This window comes from Ylistrum balloti, unplaced genomic scaffold (genome assembly GCF_031769215.1).
Source record: "Ylistrum balloti isolate Yb309-2 unplaced genomic scaffold, AGI_CSIRO_Ybal_v1 Utg369672, whole genome shotgun sequence".
NCBI lineage: Eukaryota > Metazoa > Mollusca > Bivalvia > Pectinida > Pectinidae > Ylistrum > Ylistrum balloti.
Window position 1 is genome coordinate 1,551,149 of NW_026781917.1, and position 22,280 is coordinate 1,573,428.

General features: G+C 32.0%; 1 protein-coding gene across 1 annotated transcript; it reads left to right on the plus strand.

Moving 5' to 3' along the window:
• The first annotated feature begins 54 nt into the window (after positions 1 to 54).
• On the plus strand, positions 55 to 21,575 carry LOC132562511 (uncharacterized). Its single transcript, XM_060227260.1, has 8 exons — positions 55 to 113; positions 15,537 to 15,637; positions 16,394 to 16,552; positions 17,365 to 17,772; positions 18,021 to 18,192; positions 19,376 to 19,479; positions 20,022 to 20,150; positions 21,316 to 21,575. Exons 1-8 carry the CDS (start codon positions 55 to 57, stop codon positions 21,573 to 21,575), a joined length of 1,392 nt encoding a protein of 463 aa, XP_060083243.1.
• Positions 21,576 to 22,280: the final 705 nt, after the last annotated feature.

Genomic DNA, 22,280 nt, shown 5'->3' on the forward strand with positions numbered 1-22,280 from the left:
TAGTGTGACGAGAAGGGTAAACAGATCCTTTGTCTGTGATTTGCAGTTCTCGTAATGGCTAACGTTATGCAACATGAAGAGGAGTTCTTCAATAGACAAAGAGACACAGATATGTAAAGAAAAGTAAAAACTGAAGCTTCCAGAGGTTGAAATGGAGACACCCTTTATTGAATCTGCAAGAGGTGAACGCCTGCAAGGAAGCTCAGGAGAAGAAAATGAGTTTTTTTCCGATTGACTGCGAATAAGGCACAATTAACTGTCTCTCTCTCTGTCGGCATTTACCTGTAGGTTTTATCCTTTCTGTGGCATTATTATACATCCTGTTACTATTTTATCATTTCATGTGTCCATCTCAAAATATTGTAAATAAAATGAGCATTTAACTTGAACAGACTCAAGCATTTTAAATAAAGAGTGGTTGATACATTCTTATTGTTTCTTAGCAACATTTAACTTTATATATTGATGTATTAATCAAAGGAAAAATTCACTATCCAGCATTGAAAATGTTTACCACAAAAATATAAAAATGCCAACACGTGATAAATTATAAAGAAGTAAACTTGACAAGAATACGACCGTCAAAATGCCTGGAACACTGCATGATCAACACTGACAGAAAACACCAACCCTAAAACTGATATGTTGAGGGCTGGAGATATAGTACATGACATTGTTTATGTTTTAAATGTGCCACCCGTAGAAATTTGATCTCTCACAAAATTAAAAAAAAAAGAAAAAGAAATTGTAATATATATGAAGAATATACAGTTTTGTTTGTTAAGATGTATTTATTGTTAAGTAGAATAGGGTCAGACACAAAATTCAATTTCATTGATAAGTGATTATAATATGTGGAAGGAGCATTTAACCTAGTAATTGTATATTTCCTCTCGTGCTAGGTATACAGGCGCCTGTTTATTTAATGTCTTGCTGCAAAATTATTAATTTCCATGGGGTTATGTTTTTTCCAAAATCATGGTTACTCTTAATCCACAAATTTAGGTTCATGAATGAAAAACGGCTCAAAATTGACAGATATTTAATGCTAAAGGATTTCGTAAATAAAAATTATCCACGAAATCAATTACCAACGAAAATGCATATTTTGGAACCACGAAATTTGAGCTCCACGAAAATATCTGATTTTACAGTAGCTGGTATGGTTTTGATTTACATTCCATTGAGACAGGTATCACAGGTTTATTCTAAAGAGCTATTTCAATGATCAGCAGGCCTTAATGTCATAATCTGGACAGAGTAGAATTACACACTATCGGACCATTTATAATGACTACCGGGATATTTTTCATAGCGTCATCATACTGAAATGTGATAACTTGGACACTTTAGAATTACACCAAATCTCGCATGGATATGGTAGAATGACGGATAGACGGTCATGTTATACTGACTACCAGGACATTATTATAGTGTCATCACACTGAACTGTCATAATTTGGACACTTTAGAATTACACCAACTTTCGCATGGACATTATGGTCATCACACTGAACTGTCATAACTTGGACACATTAGAATTACACCAAAGCTCGCATGGATATGGTAGAATGACGGATAGACGGTCATGCTATACTGACTACCAGGACATTATTATAGTGTCATCACACTGAACTGTCATAACCCAGACACGAACGAATGATACCCATCCGATCACGGATATATATACAGTATATGAACCACATTATACACATATCAATATAACGGATCAGATAAAATACAAATCGATGTTTTTGATAAAGCAAAAATATTATACTATTACAATACATTATCTCTAATATCAATCTGATATATTCAATACAAGTGTTATTTTTCACCGTACCATGCTATTTTGGCCATTGATAAATGCCTTATGTATTGAATGTTGAGAAGGTATATATAACATATACCCAGCTATACACTTTACTATATCGGTAAAGTCAACAATTACTTATGCATAAAGCTATATACACCCCAACAACCTAATAAATTGAAAATAATTGCTTTCCAAAAAAAAAAAAAAAAAACGATTTATGTACTAAAGAACACAATGAAGACGGTTCCGTTCGTATGTCTGATTCAATATATATTCATGAGTCATGTGTCAATAACAGTGTGTCATTCTTAAACAAAACTTAAACGAGGAGTATTATCCCTGCTAGATTTGTAGATGAGGCCAACAAAAAGTAATAATTCGGTTCTATTTGAAATAGTTTCTGATATGCGTCGATAGTGTACGAATTACTTTCATCATTATTAAAAAGAGGACTTTATTGAATTGAGGTCGGCTTCATCAACCTGTCTACCTAAAATTCGATATTTGTAACGATCAGTTTTGGTTTTACTGGGTTTTATCGTAGATTTCATCCATCGAGGCATCACTGGGTAGATGGACGAAATAGCTGTTTCATCTGATTTATTACTATTTGGTTATAATATTTCTAATTTTAAAGTAACACTCAAAGAAGTCATTTACTCTTGTGTCTTTTTTTTCCTAAATCTCCAGAAAAACAAAAGGGAATGTGATATAAAAATTATAAAATATGAACAATAATAGAACTATCTTTTACTGTATTGTATCTGAGTTTTTGGAGCATCCATTAGTGGCAATAAAAATGATATAAAAATCATTAAAAAGTCCGACGCGCTAACAGTAAAGGAGAACTCATTAGAAATTATTTTAAACGTCTCACATTTATTACAGATGAAAGACGGACAGAAGACAACATATACAATTACACGGACCGAAAAACAAGAAGATAGACAAACTGTCAAACAGAGTATAGGACATATTAGCAGTAAGAATGACGGAAAAAGTGAAAAGAACAACCTTAGGACAGACAGACAGCTAACCGGACGGACAGACTTACAGACAAACAATAAGGCAGACAGACAGACAATAAGACAGATAGACAGACAATAAGACAGATAGACATACATATAGATACACATATAGACAGACAATAAGACAGACAATAAGATAGACAGACAATAAGACAGACAGACAATAGGACAGACACACTATAAAACAGAGAATAAATCAGACAGAGACAATAAGACAGACAGACAGAAAAAAATATGTATTAGATTTTAAAATGATAAGTTCAACAAACATACAAACATTGGGGCACTAATACAAACCCAAAGAAGCAAAAACATAATTGTATATGGCCTAAAATAATGTTACCATCCCTACAGAAGTTAAATAATGTCGTAACTTCCTATTTACCTAGTGTCTGCTACACAAATAAAGATTTACAACGATATTACGGGGGCATCAAACGATCACGTGACCTTGTAAAGTTACGGGTCAGATGTTCTCTACCAATTGGAGAACATTACATGTCAAGCATTCATAATCAAAGCAGTCAATGTTTAAATCATACCCATATTTCTCCCGCTGTCCTATACGTAATGCGTTAGGTTTCAATTGATACATTTTAATGTGAATTCGCCGGTAAATTATATTCGGTACAAATTTCGATTTTTTTCCCTTATCATTTCTCTCTTTGTACATTGTGATGTGGAAAGTATATTTCATCTACCACCTGTGAATAAACAATAAATAAAACCAGTCAATTAAACCTGTCAATGGGAATGCCGTCCCTTAAAGTACAATTGACTCAGTATTTAGGTGTGACACTGACAGGAGCACAAGGGAGCTTGTCATTTGCTGGTGTATGTCGCTTTCATGAGGACATAATTGGTTACAAAATAAACACATCAGTGATATTTCCATTCAGCCGGAATTTCTAGACTGATGAACGGACGTTTTTAAGAAAAGCATAATGTTATAGATATAATGTACCTCATTCTGAACGATAATATCCAACAGTAAAATAAAAAAGACGATAAATGCAATGTACTTTGGGGATGAAAACGTGAAAACTTTGAATAACAAGTAATAGTATTTAGTATGCACTAATTGTCGATCGTTGTCTACATGAAAGATTGTTGACTTAAATTTATCTAAAACTGAATAAAAAAATAAATAAATAGAATAAATCTATGATAAAAAAGGAAAATAAATATAATTGAAATGTAAATCATTAGATTTAAATAACGATAACTGAATTTAGAATTTTAGAATAATATAAAAACAGCTAGGTATTTTTTGATAAATAGATAAAAAGCGAGACTACTAAAAAGGTCATTTAAATCATAAATCAATGATAAGTTTGCGAAGAACTTGTTTTATTTATGCTCAAACATGATTTCAGTGTATAGTGCTGTTTTGAATGACAAAGATGATCTAGTCTTAACCCTGTTTTGACGTTGTGGAATATATTTTTTTATTATAATTTAGAACATAAAACAGAAATAACAGTAAAGAATATTAAATGACAAAATAAATTAAAAAGAATATTGCCATAAATGAATTTCCAAAGTGATGAAGAACTGGTTTTATTCTAAAATCTAAATACTTTAAAGTAATAAAATACCCATTTAACTGGATCCGTCCATCTATGGTGTTTTCAGTGTTGTGTTTCACGATATACTTCGCCGAATATTCTGTTTGAAGTATTGTTAGCTTTATACAACTTGTTTTTCCTTAAATTAAAAAAAATATAAATATGCCCATTACAAAACAAGCGAAATATTGTGGGGTTTTTTTTATCGCAATCAGTTTCATTTAAATTCAAGTAACTGGTGATTATAATAATTTCATTAACGATTTTCAAAACCATACCAACAATGAAAGTTTTAGTAAAATGAAAAAAATAATATGATGTTGGTTAAATAACAGAACTTTACGTTGTGGTGCAAGTAAAAAGTAGTTGTATAGAATTGGTCCATGTGAGAAAACACCTGTTGTTAGAAACGATGAAGTTTCATCTCTGGAGGGAGCCAAATACGAATAGAACTGATATAAGGAAAGTGTCGTATTTCACCAAGCAGGTATTTCTGATACAATACCTGTGCTATCGTCGTCAAACGTACTGTCGAAATTGTGTTTTCACGCATGAAAAGGCGCTGTTAACTCCTTTTCGCTTTTGTGTTTCGAGGCAGAAGTAGAGTGGACCTGGTTGGAAAACAAGCACACTCGTATTCAGTGTTCTGATGTGTTAATGAAGGATTTTAATACACGCAGGTAAGTAGTGTCTTAATGATGATTAACGCATAAATCTATTTCCGATTTTGCCGACATTTTCTTTGAATTAAGATTTATATTTTAAAAAAAATTCATTTCGTATGTAACATCATGTGTATTAAAACATTCCGTTGAAGTTCACAGTACGTAGATACTCAGACATATAATGACTTTAAAGCTGTGTTATAGTTGTGACATGTGAACAACAAGAAAATACCAACATGTCAACATAACCATAACCAAAACTCATATGCCATAGAACTAGGCCAAAATATGAACAAAAGAAAGTTTTACACGAAAATTCATTGCAAAAAATAACAGAGAATAAAACCAGATGTTCTGGAAGAGTAAACGTCTTCTGCTTCATCGGTGACACCCACCATGCAAACATTGGTCAATTCAAGTACGCAATGTCACTTTCTCAAATGAGAACCAAAATATGTTTGATATTTTATAAGCATTGAGCTGTATGTATGATATATATATGATCGTTTTATGTTTACTCTGTGATTTTCAGGAAACATATAAATCATCAATTGGTCCGGGCACCTATCACATAATATTTCTCAAAGCGATCATGATGTCAACTGTAGAACTAACCTATTATAATCTTCAGCAACATGAATGATTTTGGGGCACAGGCTCGTGAAATTAAACTAACTAAAACACCGTAAAACAGATATGCTGACTCTTTTTAAAAATCGGGAAAATTACAATAGGGAAAATGTTACTATCACTTTATCATATACAGTCGAACCCCGTTATCTCGAACTCGTGTAACTCGAAGACCCCGCTTTGTTCGAAGTATTTTGTCTTTCCCAGTCATGCTTGTCACCAAACAGGCAATCTCACTTAAACCGAATACTCAGATAAATCGACGTTTTTCAAACTGTCCCGCCGACTTCCTTATAACGAAGTTTGAATGTTTGGTCTACGTTGATCACATTGAGATAAATAAGTAATATAAAATGTCTATGATTTTAATGTCAAATTTAGGAAAGATTGTTTGACAGTATAACTAGGTACTAAATACGGCATATGTCCACATCTGATTGATAGCTGTGTAGCTTAAATACACAAACACGTGTCTAAAATTAAGAAGTTTTAATACAACATATGATTGAGGGTAACGCCAGTGGCTAAAGTTAAAGGCAAATTTATAGCACGTAGCTATACATTACATTGTCATAAATTCTACGATATATGTAGGTATATGGTAATATGTAAGCGTACTTTATTGCTTTGTGGCATGGCATGGTCCCTTGGTTCAGCAGTTTATTATAAATATATCATCATGTTGGTTACTTTTTCATTCATTCATTCATTCATTCATTCGTTCGTAATATGTATTTGTATATCGATGGAAAATAATTACACAAGGTGAGGACGCTTGATTATATTCTGCTGTTTATATACCTGTAATACCTGTAACAAATATCTGCCAAAATAAGACTTGAGTAAGAGGAGACACATAAGTTTTTGTGATCCCAGATCGTTCCTGTCGTGTCTCAGTCATACCGTAGTAAGACAAGATCATTACAATGAATATTTACCAGACCTTACATATTTACGAGCGAATCGCACATTTTAACTGATTCGTAGAGCACTGTACATCTTGTCGCAAAGTTCAAAATTTACTTTTATAAGTCAGCTACATTGCTTGATATTTTCGTTTTAATTTTCATGACTATGAATTATTTTTCTTATATTTTTTCTTATTTGAACTGATATATGAAAGCATTATGGAAATAAAACTGATATTTCAATGCTTCCTATGGTAGTCTCTAGAATTCAGTTTGACAACCTGGCTTGTAGTTCTGACAGTTCATTATAAAGTTTGATGTTTATTTATTCGAAATGTAAATATGTACTACATTAATGCTATCTGCAGGTGTTTGGTTTTCCTTATGTGTTTTTCTCATTTTGATTCGAAACATTCAACTATCCCAGATAAATCACCTGTTATCATCGTATCTCTTCAGTATACACATACTGCTTAGCACTACTAAGGTTCACGAGATAAAGCAGAAAACGCTTACTCTTCAGGAACACCTGGTCTTATTCTCCTTGTACTTATTCAGGAATCTCCGTGTAAATCATTTGTTCGTGTTTGGCCCTATTGTTTGAGTTTGCGTTATGATTATATTGCCATGTTGGTATTTCTTGACGTTTTTCTTTATTCCCTTGTGTGTTTTCGTAGTTTGCCCTCGTTTGGCTGATTTTCAGATTTTGTTCACATGCCTGTATATTTTGGTAATCTTATGATCTACTTTGGACCTGTCATCTTATCGCCTGTTTATTTAGTCCATAGCTGGTGCGAAGAAAACAAAACAACGGACAAAAATTACTCTGTTGATGGCAGGCGTCTTTCATCTCCATAAATGTTTGTTCTTGGTGTTATTTGATCGGATTCACTTTCAGGAAATATCTTATCGAAATATTGATAAACCCTGGCCCACTTATTGAAAAAACATGCTATCCTATGACATTTCAGTGCGAGAACTAATTGAAATTTTCAACAAAACAAAGTCAAAGTCAAAAGAAGACTGGACAAATGTTAGTACAATAACATCACAGGCAGCACTTATACTGCCAAACCTTTTAATATCCTTGATAAGTGATTTTGAAATAGTCAAACTTGTACATAGCAAACTGCTTGTCTGAAAACCGTTTGCTTCAGGTCCTATTGTAACACATTTAATTGAACCGCTTTACGAAGGATACCTGCCCATAAAGGCCAACTTTGTTTCCTCCCTTGAGTGGTCTTTATAGACAGGTTTGGCTGTGTGTTTTTCAGATAGTAAGTTGTTCTCCCCGTTTGTTGGTATGCTGTTTCAAGTACTAATATCAAATAGAATCTTAAAGACCTTCTTGTTATTACAAAAAATTAAGATACATTGGTCCATTGATATCTAAATTTGCCTCGAATGCCACAGAAAATAAAAATCTTAAATGAAATCCGATCGATTTCAACTGTGGTAATATATACGTACACCTTCTATCTAATGATAAAATGATTATTTGACAACGTTTTTACGATGCTCACTGTGTCACAGGAATATCACATTTCAGAAAGGATGACATAACATATATATTGATCCTTATGACCATCTGTACGTTGCCAAGATTTCATGTGGACGGATTTAATATCAAGCGGGTCTTTTTGATGTCGGTTACATATAAAACTTAATACATCTAAATACGTACTTATGATAGGATAACACGCATAAACAAATACATAGATGATAGCATAAAAAATGACCATCCAACATAAGAAATGTGAAGAATACTTGATAATCATTTCTAGTGTAAATGAAAAGGTATAAACCATATTAGTAGTATAATATCATCTATTCATTATACAGAATATTTAATCCACTTCAAATATTTCAATCCTATCGTGTGAAATCTGATAAAGTTTTCTTGGTGTGGTTAAATAACAAATCTACATGTATCTTCTAATTCAAGGGTTTTTATGTTTTACCTTACGTAAGCACACATGTACATATGAAATAATGTACGTAACAATTGTTGGCACTACTACTTTTTTCACAAACATGTATGTCTTAATGGCAAATTAAAAGCGTCTCTATGAAGCAACAGTCAAATAAAACAGGGTGAATCTTCTTTTTCAAATGTCGGTCATTTAATCTGCAAAAAATGTCATTGGTTTGTTTAGATTAGCTTAATCTCACCTGAATATGTGTTCGTTAAAAGTCCCTGTGTTTATATTTATAGACAGTAATTAAGGTTTTTTTCCAAGTCCTATTGAAGACAATTGAGCAAATGTATAAACCACAGTTTGTTTAAGTTCCCTAAGTGGAACATTGGTGACTTCTGGTCTTGGACTTGTTTGTATTGTGATGCTGATTTTGTTCCCGTTACGTCTCCTCCGATACTTGCCAATGTTTTCAGTTCGGTCAGTGTAAGTAATATGGTTATCTATATCACCTATCCGGTACACCACTACTCACATTGTTTGCAATTGTAACCAATTTTACTCGTAATATCTGCAACAACGGTAAAATAAAACCACTCAGATTCCTACGAAGCTTCTAAGATACGTCCGTATCCATAGTATGACATCATAAACCCTTTCATTATACTCTAGATGTACGGAATGTTTGTCAATTCATATTGTTCCTTTGTTTTTAAGACATATGTCGAATCTTATTCTAATTACCCAAAACATGACTTTGCCTTCGTATCGAAATTCATCTTTAGCAATATAAACATATAGTTACGGTTTTGGAATATATATATATATATAAAGTTATGTAAACACACGGATCAGAAAATCTATAACATACGTCATTTCTTTTGCATTTTACCTATATTGTATGTATAGCGAATTCCAGTTTACGATGGTCATATACACTTTCAATACTTATAAAGTACATCTAGCTGAAAATAAAAGTATTGAATGCTTACATTAATTGATTGCAACACAAATTTACGTTGCAAACATTTTCTTTAAAAATCTGTACTGAATTATGGAAGGGAGGTAAGTCCAACAAGTGTATTAGGAATGGTACAGATGGTACCTGCATGATTCAGTAAACTAACGGATATTTTCCAACAAATATGCCAAGATATATGCATAAAATAAATCTGTATGATGCAGTTTACAACTCGAAAGTTGTATTGAAAGGAGCTGTTCACTTGTGTGTCTTTTGTACAATCTTTAGTTATTGAAATATGTCGTCTTTCCCTTGTGATTTGTTTTCATTTCACGAAAATTCAAACTGTCAATCATCTTTCTGCTGTATCTCAAGAGAAATCGTATTTAGACAATCTGAATGCTGTAAAGAGAGAAGATAACTATTTTTATGGACATGGTGAATACGGTCAGGTAATTAAGTGTAAAATGTATTTGTAATTTGAAAACCGCCCTGAATTATAGGGCTTTGTAACACAGCAAAGTTAAATTGAATGGCAGCTTGTCAAATATCACAGGCTGTATCTTTTGTGTTGTGGTATATTCAGAGTATCAGTGCCACTTAAACCACATTACACCATTGCGTGATGTAACCCGAGCCTCACCACACCCATAAAAGCAAGTAAAAAAAGTAAAAATATTTGTAAGGATTGTGCACCGTGAACAAGTCATACATCACTCAAGCACTCATGCCTACCTAGCTGTATAAGAAAACAGTGCCACACGATGTTCTACTAACTATTCATTGTAATTACTTATAGCCTGTAGTAGGTGGAGAAACACAGATTATGTTATTATAGGATATTTTAAGGTAGCTTGCTCAAAAATCTTTTTGATTTGAATTTTGACTTCATAAACAGCTTTCAGAGATTATACAAAAGACTCTTAACTGACAGAAAATGTATAAGCTATTGATCTTGATATGCCTATTTTTCAAAGTTCTTAAATAAGGTAGATGTAGCATTTTAATAACTCTAGGAATTTTGAAAAAGAAATTTAGACACAAGAACACTTTTCAACACATACTCAGAATCATATACATTATAGCCTCAAACAAGTAATTAAAATGCATTATAGAATGCGCATCTGTTTCGTCCTTCTGTCCTTCTAGAACTCGTAAGTGATGTGAAAATCCTAAACGATTGAAACCTAGAAGGCGACAGAGTAAAATCACATTGGTTGAAATATGTGTCAAAACCCAGATGGGGACCAAAATGACATCCATTGCTTGTTTATGATCTTAATATACATCCCTATTCTTAGGAGTAATCCTCAGGGACAATCAATTGTTTCGTTTTACCTCGTGAATAGAAATAGATTTATAAATATATATGTGGTAAGTATCCTTAATTCGTTCGAGAATAGCAGGAAGTACATTTGATACTATTATCACGCCATTAAATAATTCTTTTGGCTATAACAGACCATCTTTACCATTAACCAAGTGTCTGAACAAACTTAAAAATGAAAGACCCCTGTTGCCCAATGCTTAGTAATAGTTACCAAATGGTTAGTGAAAAAATTAATTGTTTCCACTGATAAATCGAAATTTTGACATCTTAATTGACATTAAAAATATCATTCTCAACAAATCTTCTGCATCGCTGAGATGTGATTGTTCCTAATCTTGTTCAAATTATATTTCGTTTCTTTACAAATCACTTAGGTCAGCCTTATAACTACAAGTACAGGAAACGAAGTCGAGCACAAAATGCCTTTTCATACTTATCTATTCTTAAATATCTCATCAGAGAAAAAATATCAAAACAACTAGGTAAAAGCAATTTTTTAAAAATTGATCGCTTTCAGCTAAAAATGGTCTTGTTTAAACCAAACAGAAATTTCTAAAATACTATTTTGTGCGCATTTCTCCCAGATATACATGATATAGATACAACAACAAAAATAGCCTTTAACGTGCTTGTCGATAATTTTAAAAATATGCTAAAGAAGAAAGTTTAAACAGGGATTTTAATTTGTAACCTAAAGCAAGTCAAGGTTGGAGGGGCGCTCTGTTGTATAACCGCCACATTTACAATGTTCGGTAACATAATCCCAACTCCATTATATATATAATTGTATATTGCACCTGCTAATTCGTAAATTTCTTGTCGTGGTCTCTTTTACAGTCATTACCTAAGGAATTTACCACGGCAAGAGTTGACAGTGTTCATATGAGGCAACGATAACCTTTTCTTCTTCAGTGACCCGCCAAGGAAATCACCAAGCCTCTTTATGAAGCAAGTTTTCCTCCATTTACTGTTTGACAGAGGACAAAATAGATAAGTAAGTGTCAGGTGAGGAGAATATATGGAATACTGCTTGCGACCGATACTCGCCAACTCTAATTTTGAAGACGGATCTGGTTCAGTGAGAATTCGACATTTACCAAGGCAGAGGTTGTGCATTTACACAAAGTCTGACGTTTGCTAGGGCGAGTATTGTTTGTGTCACTTTCATGTAATCATCTGTATTGATTCTGAGTCAGAAGATAGGACATAAATTCAGATTACACTGGTGAAGACGTTTGCTAAAGCATTTTGGGTTCAAAGCCCCAATGATGCAATCATCATGTTTCACCCTGCACCTCAGCAAAATTTGGTTGGTCAAGCAATCACAAATTAGTTTATAAAGACAAAATATCTTTATGAAACTAAGATCCTTATTTATATGTAGCCCTGGAACAAGAGGATAGTGGCATTATCCACAGAGAGGTTTACTCGGGTGTTAACACTGCAGGCATGCAGATACTACTGATAGTAACCAATGTCCTACTGCTGACATGTTACACAGGTATGTCCACTTTGTCGTAAATTATATCAACAATATATGCATACACTTACTTTTGGTAAAATAATATGTTTTCGTGAGGACTACTTTCCGTGCTTTTCCAAAAAACCGCTATTTTGTCGACATTTGATATTGTTGACAAACATTGCTCAATGAATATACTTTATGCTACCTTAACAGCTGGTGGACATCAGTATTCATGGATTGGGAGTAACAATGAAATCAAAGAAAAGAAAACCTAACGAAAACTTAAGATTTCCCAGTATGTTTATATATGAAATTTATAGCAGTAATCGGAATCTGGATATGGACAAAGGTTTCATTTGATTCTGAGCTTTTCTGTCTATTGTCTCTCTAGCTTTGAAACCCAGTATTGGATGTAGCACACATATCACTGCTGTATGTGTAGATTTATAAAGTCATAATCGGCACATGTATTGAGAAACCGATACACGGGGATTCATGTCACTAATTTTATCACATTAACCTTTTGATATCACCAATCTGGAAACATAATCACGCACAACAACATATAATATATAAAATTAGCCAAAATATGTACAGTATAACAGTAATCTATAAATAGTATTTTCTTAATTTTTATATGACGTTTTCATAAACATGGCTTTCCTGGGAAATCGTAATTGTCATTAAGGGGGAAAATAAAAAAAATAAAAAAAAAAAAAAATAATAATAATGCAAAATAAAAAACAAAAAGAAAAACAAAAAATAACAAAGAGCAACAAATCCCCCCCCCCCCCCCAAAAAAAAAAGAAAAAAAAAAGAAAAAAAGAAAAAAGTCATACTAAATTTCGACATATAGAGATCTATAAACATGAAATTTTATTTTATTTTATTTTAAGTTATTTTTTGGTGTTTTCATTTTATTGAACTATGGTTCCATTTTGCTATAAATGATGTTCATATCTTAACGCTTATTGTCATTACAGTCAATCTTAAGAAGATAAATTGATGTCTTTCGAGACTACATGAATAATAATAACTCATGAATTTAAAAGCAAAACGCTTCTTTTTTATTAATATGCAATATTTTATGTCAGGAAAGCGACATAGAACTGAAAATCCAATAAAAGGTTTTCTAATATTATGCAGAAAAATTATCATATGAAAGAGCTTATGTAAATTTTTAAAAAAAATCCTCCTGTGGTATAAAAATGTAATCTGAAAAGACTCCCAAAATATCAACGAATTCATTACATCAACATCATCCTATTAAGTATTGTAATTTATTTATGAAGAATGTATTTGCACAGAATAATTTTCACCACAACCATTATTCAAGTATCCCGATACTTAATTATTTCATGCATGTTCGTGACTTTTTTTTTAAAGAAATATCACATTTATAAATTTTTAACTTTATCCATCATTTTATATTTTAGATTTATCTATTAATGTATGCGAGTAAAATACATTTGTTACACATGCAAAAGATTGAATGGTGCTTTATCCCTGTACCTATAGACAGATTTTCTTTCTGGTGTATCTGTTTTTTATTTTGCATTTCTATTTAAGATCAATATATACTGGCTCCCTAAATATATATACGTCATATAATATATATTGTCTTTCTAATGTAGGCCGTGTGTATTCTTCATGTACATATCCTTGGGGAGGAGGACCATGGACAGACTCACACGGACGCAATGGAATTAGCTTCAGTAGTAGCAGTATGGAAGGTTATGACCTCTCGTTTAGAGGTTCTGCTGTCTCCTCATGGACATGCCTTTATAATAGCGGGGCTTTGTTTCTTTCAAGGTGAACTCCTTTTTTCTGGAACTGCAATGAATATTCTTTTAGAATAATGTAAAAACAAGAAAATAGATAAAAGAAAAGGGTACCTTAAATGGAAATAGTAACGTAGTTCATTGCCTAAAATGTATGTTATTGCATCGTGTTCGTTATTCGATGTTGTAACTAGGACATACGTGAAAATCTGATGTCGAGCGATTTTATACAACTTTGAATACTGTAGAATATTAATAAGTCAGAAACAAGGATAAAATCTACTATATTTTTGTTAACTTTGAGGTAATTTCACCTCCAATCTTTATTTTGCCATACATTTTTATCAGTTTTCATTGTGCTCATTCGCCTTAAGGGATTTTAACGATTTAGGTCCTTAAAGCCATAGATGAGTCCAGGAAGGACGAAGCAGCGGTATGATACAGGTTAAATAATTAATTTCGCTTTGCTCTATTTTATCTGGAATTTATACTGACAGGTGATATTAACTCGCGTGCGTTTTTTTTATTGTTCTTACACTTTGTTTTAGATAGTGATAACAGGAAAACACCATAAAAAAAATTCGTTTTCATATCAGATAACCCGTCCTTAAAACGCAAACTCAATCTTAGTTTTTTTTTTCCTTCGGGTTTTGATGTTTAGGTATTGTTTAAATATTTTCGACAAAAAAACAAATCCTAGTTATTTGATCTCGTGTCAAACAGTATTATTTAGATTAAAGCATTATTGTAAACGCGATATATGAATATTATTAATTTTGTTTGCATTTTCAGAAACTCCTATGCGATTGTCAAATGTTTGGCCCCTATTAATATTTAATATTAAGACTCATAAACCATAGTTGATGAAATCTTTTCTCTTATCCAACATACTGTCTGCTTATTGCAGTCCGATGAGTTGAATGACTCATAATCATTTATTTCTTCTTATTATTATTATTTTCATTTTAACAATTAAAGATTATTTGCATATTTCTTTTCATAATGATAGTTTTGATGATTGTCTGGAAGGTTAATGGAATCAAGCCCGCCAAAGTTTATGAAAAATATTACCATGGCGAATATGAAAGGTCAAAGGGGTCGTGATTTTGCACTTATAGTTTACTGAGATATAAACGTCCTTGACTCAGCTCAAGTATAAGGTCACGTGTGTCACTTAATCAACCTATTCTGACTAATGGAAAGGCCTCTAATCATTGTACGTAATATAGATTTTTGTCCATTTCAGTCTGCAAAAACAAAATACCTAAATGCTGGGTCACTAGGACTATATTTGTTAAAATACTCAAACAACGCCTTTTCTAATTAGCCAAAAGATTTGGAATCTGTATAAAAAAGAAGTAAAATGTTTTCCAAGCTACCAAACCTCAGCTAAACCTCATTGAAAACAAATGAGTGACGAAGTCCCATTGGGTTAAAGTAATTGCTTATGGTATTTGTTCCTGTTCAGGTCCTCCTCAATCAACGTGGCTGGATTTGATTACTACCTGTATGTTTGTATGTTGGTCAGTACAGTATCCAGTAACAAGTTCTATTATCATCTAATGTTAGGTAAGTATACACAACTGCGATTTCAAAATTAACGTACTTCCAAAAATCATATAATAAACAATATGTTTATGTTTCAGGTGCTGAAAGAATGATACGTTTATTTAAAAATTACAAAATATGTTGAGTTATGGGATCGATTCTTCTTTCTACTTAGATTTACTTTACATTCTTTAGTGGCCATATCATCACTGACAAGTACTATCAGGACGGTATAGCAGATTATGTTGTTCAATTCATTATTTATTTTCATTCTTGATTTATAAAAAAAAAATGGTGTTATTTACTTGTATGTCAATCCTTTGTTAGCCATAATGACAAATGATTAAGATTGATATAACATTATCAGGTAAAATCAGACATTCAAAAGTTAGGCAACAATACCTTGACAATAATGTAATTCAACGCTGACCTGACAATGCTTCCTCCAGCAGGACTATCAAAATGCATAGCATCTGAAGCATTTTTCCTCAATAAAATCTAATAACTACTTATGTATAAATCCAGTTCACGTTCATAAATTGATTCGTTTGCTGAATGTCTGTATCTCAACGCCCACCCCTTTTTTATCCTAACCACCCAACATGAGAAACACATTATCAATGTAAAGGTAAAATTGGGTTATATGCCACTCTAAATCTAGTTATGTTGCACCTAATGCATTTTTGTAAGGTAGGTTTCCCCTTCGTTTACGTAAGTGAATAGCATTATTCTGTATAGTAAAGCAAGGACATAGACTTTTTCTTTTCGTCATTTCAGATATAGATAATAGTGTATTAAAACCTGCGACATCAGTTGGATTTCGAGGCACAGCCAAATTCACTACAGAATCAGTGACAGACATATGCGCGATATGTGCCCAGAACCCGGCATCTATTTCACTTACGGTTACAGAATATACTGTCATGGCAGATGATGGTATGTATGTCAATCAGAAAGGGCATTACAGTGTTATAAACAGCTTGGAAATTGATAAAACTCGATAAAGATAAGGCCTAAGCACAGAATCTGACTTATAAATAGTAAGAGGAAATTTGTCTTTTGTTATGCCTTACTTCTGCCACAATTTCTATGAGAATAATGACAATTAGGCAGAAAATAGGATCAGATGTGACAGAACGATAAGCGTTTTCCCCTTCAAACTAAATCTTCATAAATCTAAATAAGTAGTTAAATATTTTCAAATGAAAACAACTTTAGCATCACTTTTTCTGACTTTTGTATGACATTCTGTATGAAATTATACACAATTCGTTCCTTTCAGGATTTTTTTATGTTTCTCGTAATACTTACTCACAGAAAATACTAAATTCATTGGCCTATATTTTCAAATTCACCATGTTTCTATATAGGTCATGTTAAGCCTATGATATATATTGTCCACGGTGATATGGCAAAGTTTACATCAAAATACCTTTAACGAGCTATTAGTAGTGATGTTAATGATATGGACACTGTCTTGGCAAATAACTAAAAACCGTCTATGATGTCACACGATGATCGAAGAGTTTATCATGGAATGAACGCTTGATTACAAAATGTGTTAAAAGAAAATTCAATTTGGTCGGCTCCTTTGCAAGAAAATTGATAGTATAATCCCGATTTTGCAATTCCAAACTATCATATTAACTGACGTATATTTGAAAAAAACAACAATTATTTGCAATGTTTGTACGTGAAATTGAAATATGGCTAGAGTTATTAAATACCTATTTTTTTTTCTTTTTAAGGGACGTCAGTGGACAATAGCGTTATTTCTAATCCAATGTTTGCACTAAATCCATGTGACCCTACAACAACGCCGATCACAACTACAACGCCGACTACAACTACATCGCCGACTACAACTACATCGCCCACTACAACAACAACGCCGACTACAACAACAACGCCGACTACAACTACATCGCCCACTACAACAACAACGCCGACTACAACTACAACGCCGACTACAACAACACCGACTACAACTACAACGCCGACTACAACTACATCGCCCACTACAACAACAATGCCGACTACAACTACATCGCCCACTACAACAACATCGCCGACTACAACTACAACTACAACATCAGTCACAACCACAACGGAACCGACAACTACGATGCATCTAACTGCACAAGCAACAACTAGTCGTAAGTGAATGAACAAAATTCTAGAGAAATATTCCATGTCATAACTGATATAGTTGTGATTTGTTACAGACAAGTATTTGTATTTATAAAAGCTATGAAAATCAGTATGTATTCTGGTTTACGACCTTATATTGTGTTTGTCCAAATGTAAAAAATATGTTACGTGGGTTGATTCTTGATATACGAATTGAACAATTCAGATTTCCCTGTTTTGAAACCTTGTACCTATGTTTTCTACAATGTTACAGACATCCCATCTCCTTTAATATTATCACTGATGGACGGTAGTCCTTGGGTCCAGGCGGGTCAAACAGTACGATTTACATCGACTCGGACAACTGGTATGCTTATTACCATTGACAATCAGGTTCAATCCAATTGGACATTTGTTGTGGAGGAACCCGACGTAATACTATTCAGGTAAATAATTTCAACTGTGTCTTTTGAACACAACGGTCAAGACTCAAAACAAGCAGAACTGTAAACAATTATCTACATATTAATCCTTGTTCATTTTTATTTAAATATATATAATAATATAGATATATATCAAAGGGTTTTGGCCATGACTTTGTTTTTTGTTAATTTCTGTTACGTCATAATCAAAATAGCACTACCACCCAGATCGCGCCGCTCAAATAGGTCCCGATACCTGTTTTAAGGCAGTCGAAATTTCTCGTTACATGAATGAGAAAATTAATGAGGTGACCGGTTAAGAGATACTTGTGGAGTCAGAGTGTTACTGTGACTGACCGCGCCTCAAATGTAAACAGTAGGGTAGAATGCAGACATTTCTCATATGATCCCGTGTTTTAATTATGTGAAGTATTCTTCTTTAACTAAAAAATCGTGAGTAGGCGATATTAAATTATACATAAAATGATATCTCCGAACACATGGTCGTGGTAAGGACAGCTGTCACTATTGTTCTACAGATGCTCAAGATTTCAATGAAGGTCGGAAATATTAGTATTACTCCATTTCCAGTAATTCCACTACATCGTGAATTTGTAAACATATGGTTATTAGAGATATCAGAAACCTGACACTGAAATAATTTCCGTTCTACAATATGACGAACCACAATTTCTCATCGATATTGTGACAAAACAATAAAGAAACATATAAGCGTTAGAACCTAAGATAACCAGTTACCTTCAGATTTAAATTAATTTTATATAATTTTTTTTTTCATTTTTTAAAGATATAACATATATGATTTTCATTTACATAACTTGTACCAAATTTTTCTTAACCTTAGGTATATATCATATATATAATTATGATGTCTGTAAGTTGTACAGAATGTTCCTTACCCTGAATATATGACACACATTGTATATATAATTATTATGTCTGCTTCGTCCGGAGTTTTATTAGTATCTTCCATGCGTATGTTATGCGATCATCTTATGTTCTTTTTTTACAACAGTTTTAAAAAACTTAACTTTGTCATCTAGCTTTTGAACACTTAGGCCCCTGGCATCACTGACAAGTCCTAGAAGCACGAAGCAGTTGTATAATACAGTTTAATCCATTGTTTAGTTCTACTGTATCTAACTCTAGATATGTTATTTATGTGTCTGCTGTATAATCTTTGTAGATCTGACCAGCGGTTTAATGTAGATGGACAGCTTCAGTACGGCTATCTATGTATAGCAGTTACATACATAGATGCCGACCATGTATATTATCAACTTTGGTCAGGTAAGTTTTAGGCTTTACATCAACTTGAGAAATCTTGTTTACAATTTTTGTTGTATTAATTACCTACCGCTGTTTACATTCTTTTCTCTTTTGCAAAATAAAATAACACTAATAACAACAAATATATTATTTTAGTCACGTGTTATGTTTGAGATATCCATCCAAAGTGTAAGCACACAGGAAAAGAATTCATCCTAAAATCAATCAACTCTAATGCACCGCTCTCCATTGCTATATTCCTGACGCAAACTAACGATAAAGACCCAGCGTCCGAGCGCACTCCATGTCATCACCTCGCCTTTCCCTACACAAAAAGAAAATTAACATTTAAGAAGTTAATGAGCAGAATTATCGCTATACAAACTATTTTGAACGTTTCCCATCTGATAAAAGAATGTTGTAATAAAGTAATTGAAATAATAATTCGACACGAAGGAAAATATTATAATCAAATATTTCGTGTAGATACAAAGTAAATTTCTTAGATATGTTTTCATTAAGATGACATTTTATAAGGGCATTCATTCCTTCATTAACCACAGAAAAACAAGAAGACCATACGGAAGAAAGGGTTCATTTCTCAGTTAATGCTGAAGCCACGGTTGATGAGTGTTGCTGTCCTATATATGATATACCCAGTGTGGATGAATATAAAGTATTATCTAAACCAGGTAAGTTATTAAAATTACATATTATAAATTCTAAGTAAGATCTCCTTTATCTAAAGCAAAACAATCTTCTTAAGAAAATTCAATATTGCAAAAATATGCTGATAAAATATGATAATTATCATCATTATACTGGGATAATAATAATAATTATCATTATACTGGGATTATACTGGGATTATACTGGGATAATGATAATTAATAATTATCATTATACTGGGATTATACTGGGATAATAATAATTAATAATTACTATTATCACTATTATCACTGGGATTATACTGGGATAATAATAATTAATAATTATCATTATACTGGGATTATACTGGGATAATAATAATTAATAATTATCATTATACTGGGATTATACTGGGATAATAATAATTAATAATCACTGGGATTATACTGGGATTATACTTGGATAATTATCAATAATAATAATAATTATTATCATTATACTGGGATTATACTGGGATAATAATAATTACTATTATCACTGGGATTATACTATCATTATACTGGGATTATACTATCATTATACTGGGATTATACTTGGATAATAATAATAATTATTATCATTATACTGGGATTATACTGGGATAATAATAATAATAATTATCATTATACTGGGATTATACTGGGATAATAATAATAATAATTATCATTATACTGGGATTATACTGGGATAATAATAATTACTATTATCACTGGGATTATACTGGGATTATACTTGGATAATAATAATAATGATTATCATTATACTGGGATTATAATAATTATCATTATACTGGGATTATACTGGAATAATAATAATTATCATTATACTGGGATTATACTGGAATAATAATAATTATTATCATTATACTGGGATTATACTGGGATAATAATTATTATCATTATACTGGGATTATAAGGGGATAATTATCATTATACTGGGATTATACTGGGATAATAATAATAATTATCATTATATTTGGATTATACTGGGATAATAATAATAATTTTTTATTATTATATAAATGGCATTTGAGGTTTTATTTGTCATGTTATATTAAAGATATTTATTAATTTATATAGATATGATATATAATTTATAAGATAATTATCATTATCATTATTATTTATTATTATTATCATTATTATAGAATAAATATGACTTCTGTTTTAGGTTCATCGAGTATAATAACAACTGATATCCAGAATCCTCGAGCAAAATTTTCGAAATGTTTCACTGAAGCCGATGATAATTCAACGATATTTTCTATCATATTCGGTGTTCCTGCATCTATTGTGGTAATGGGTTCTATTGTTTTAATCCGGAACTTTGTTCCCCAAGCAGACAATAACAGTCATAAATCTACGCACGGAAAGCAACGTGCGTCTAGAACAGGTTCTATACAGTCTAGTTTTGGAGAAATACAGGTATGATGTGATAAGATAAACACCTGTAGCACGTTGTTCTCTGGCTATTCAGGGCTTTACCTTTGCGGAAAAGGCTGATGAATATCATATTTATTGATGTCAATTATTGTAATAAAACAGATCGAGAAAAAAGTTTTTTCATTTCTTTTTCTTTTCTTAATTTATGAATTTAGTAATTTATTATCTATATTTAGTTTCACACGTTTTAAAAGATACACTCGTCCTCCCTCCTCTTGCTCAGCCTTATGTATTCTCAAAATTAGAAATCTACAGACGTCATTTTCTATATGATGATATATTTGATACATAATACTTAAAACAAATACATATATCGTGCTACTCTCACGTGACCGAGGTATAAACCAGAAATCCAACGATAAATATACATGTTGATCATGATAATGTGTTAATATCAGAGCTCTTAAATCGATCATTTCCAACTTTCACATTTTAAAAATTGTATAAAATTTATAATTTTTTAAAATAATTTTTAGATACGTTTAGAAACTCTTAATCAAAGAATAATCATATATTAGTACATTAAATATCCAGTTTTAGTTACAATATTTTGACATTATTTAATAACTTACTGATAGTAATTAATTTCAAAAAAATTTGTTACACTCATAGTGTTGCGTTTTTGTTTTTGGTTTTTTCGGTAGGAATAGTAATGATGTAAATATAGCAATGAAACAAAGCGTAATTACACTT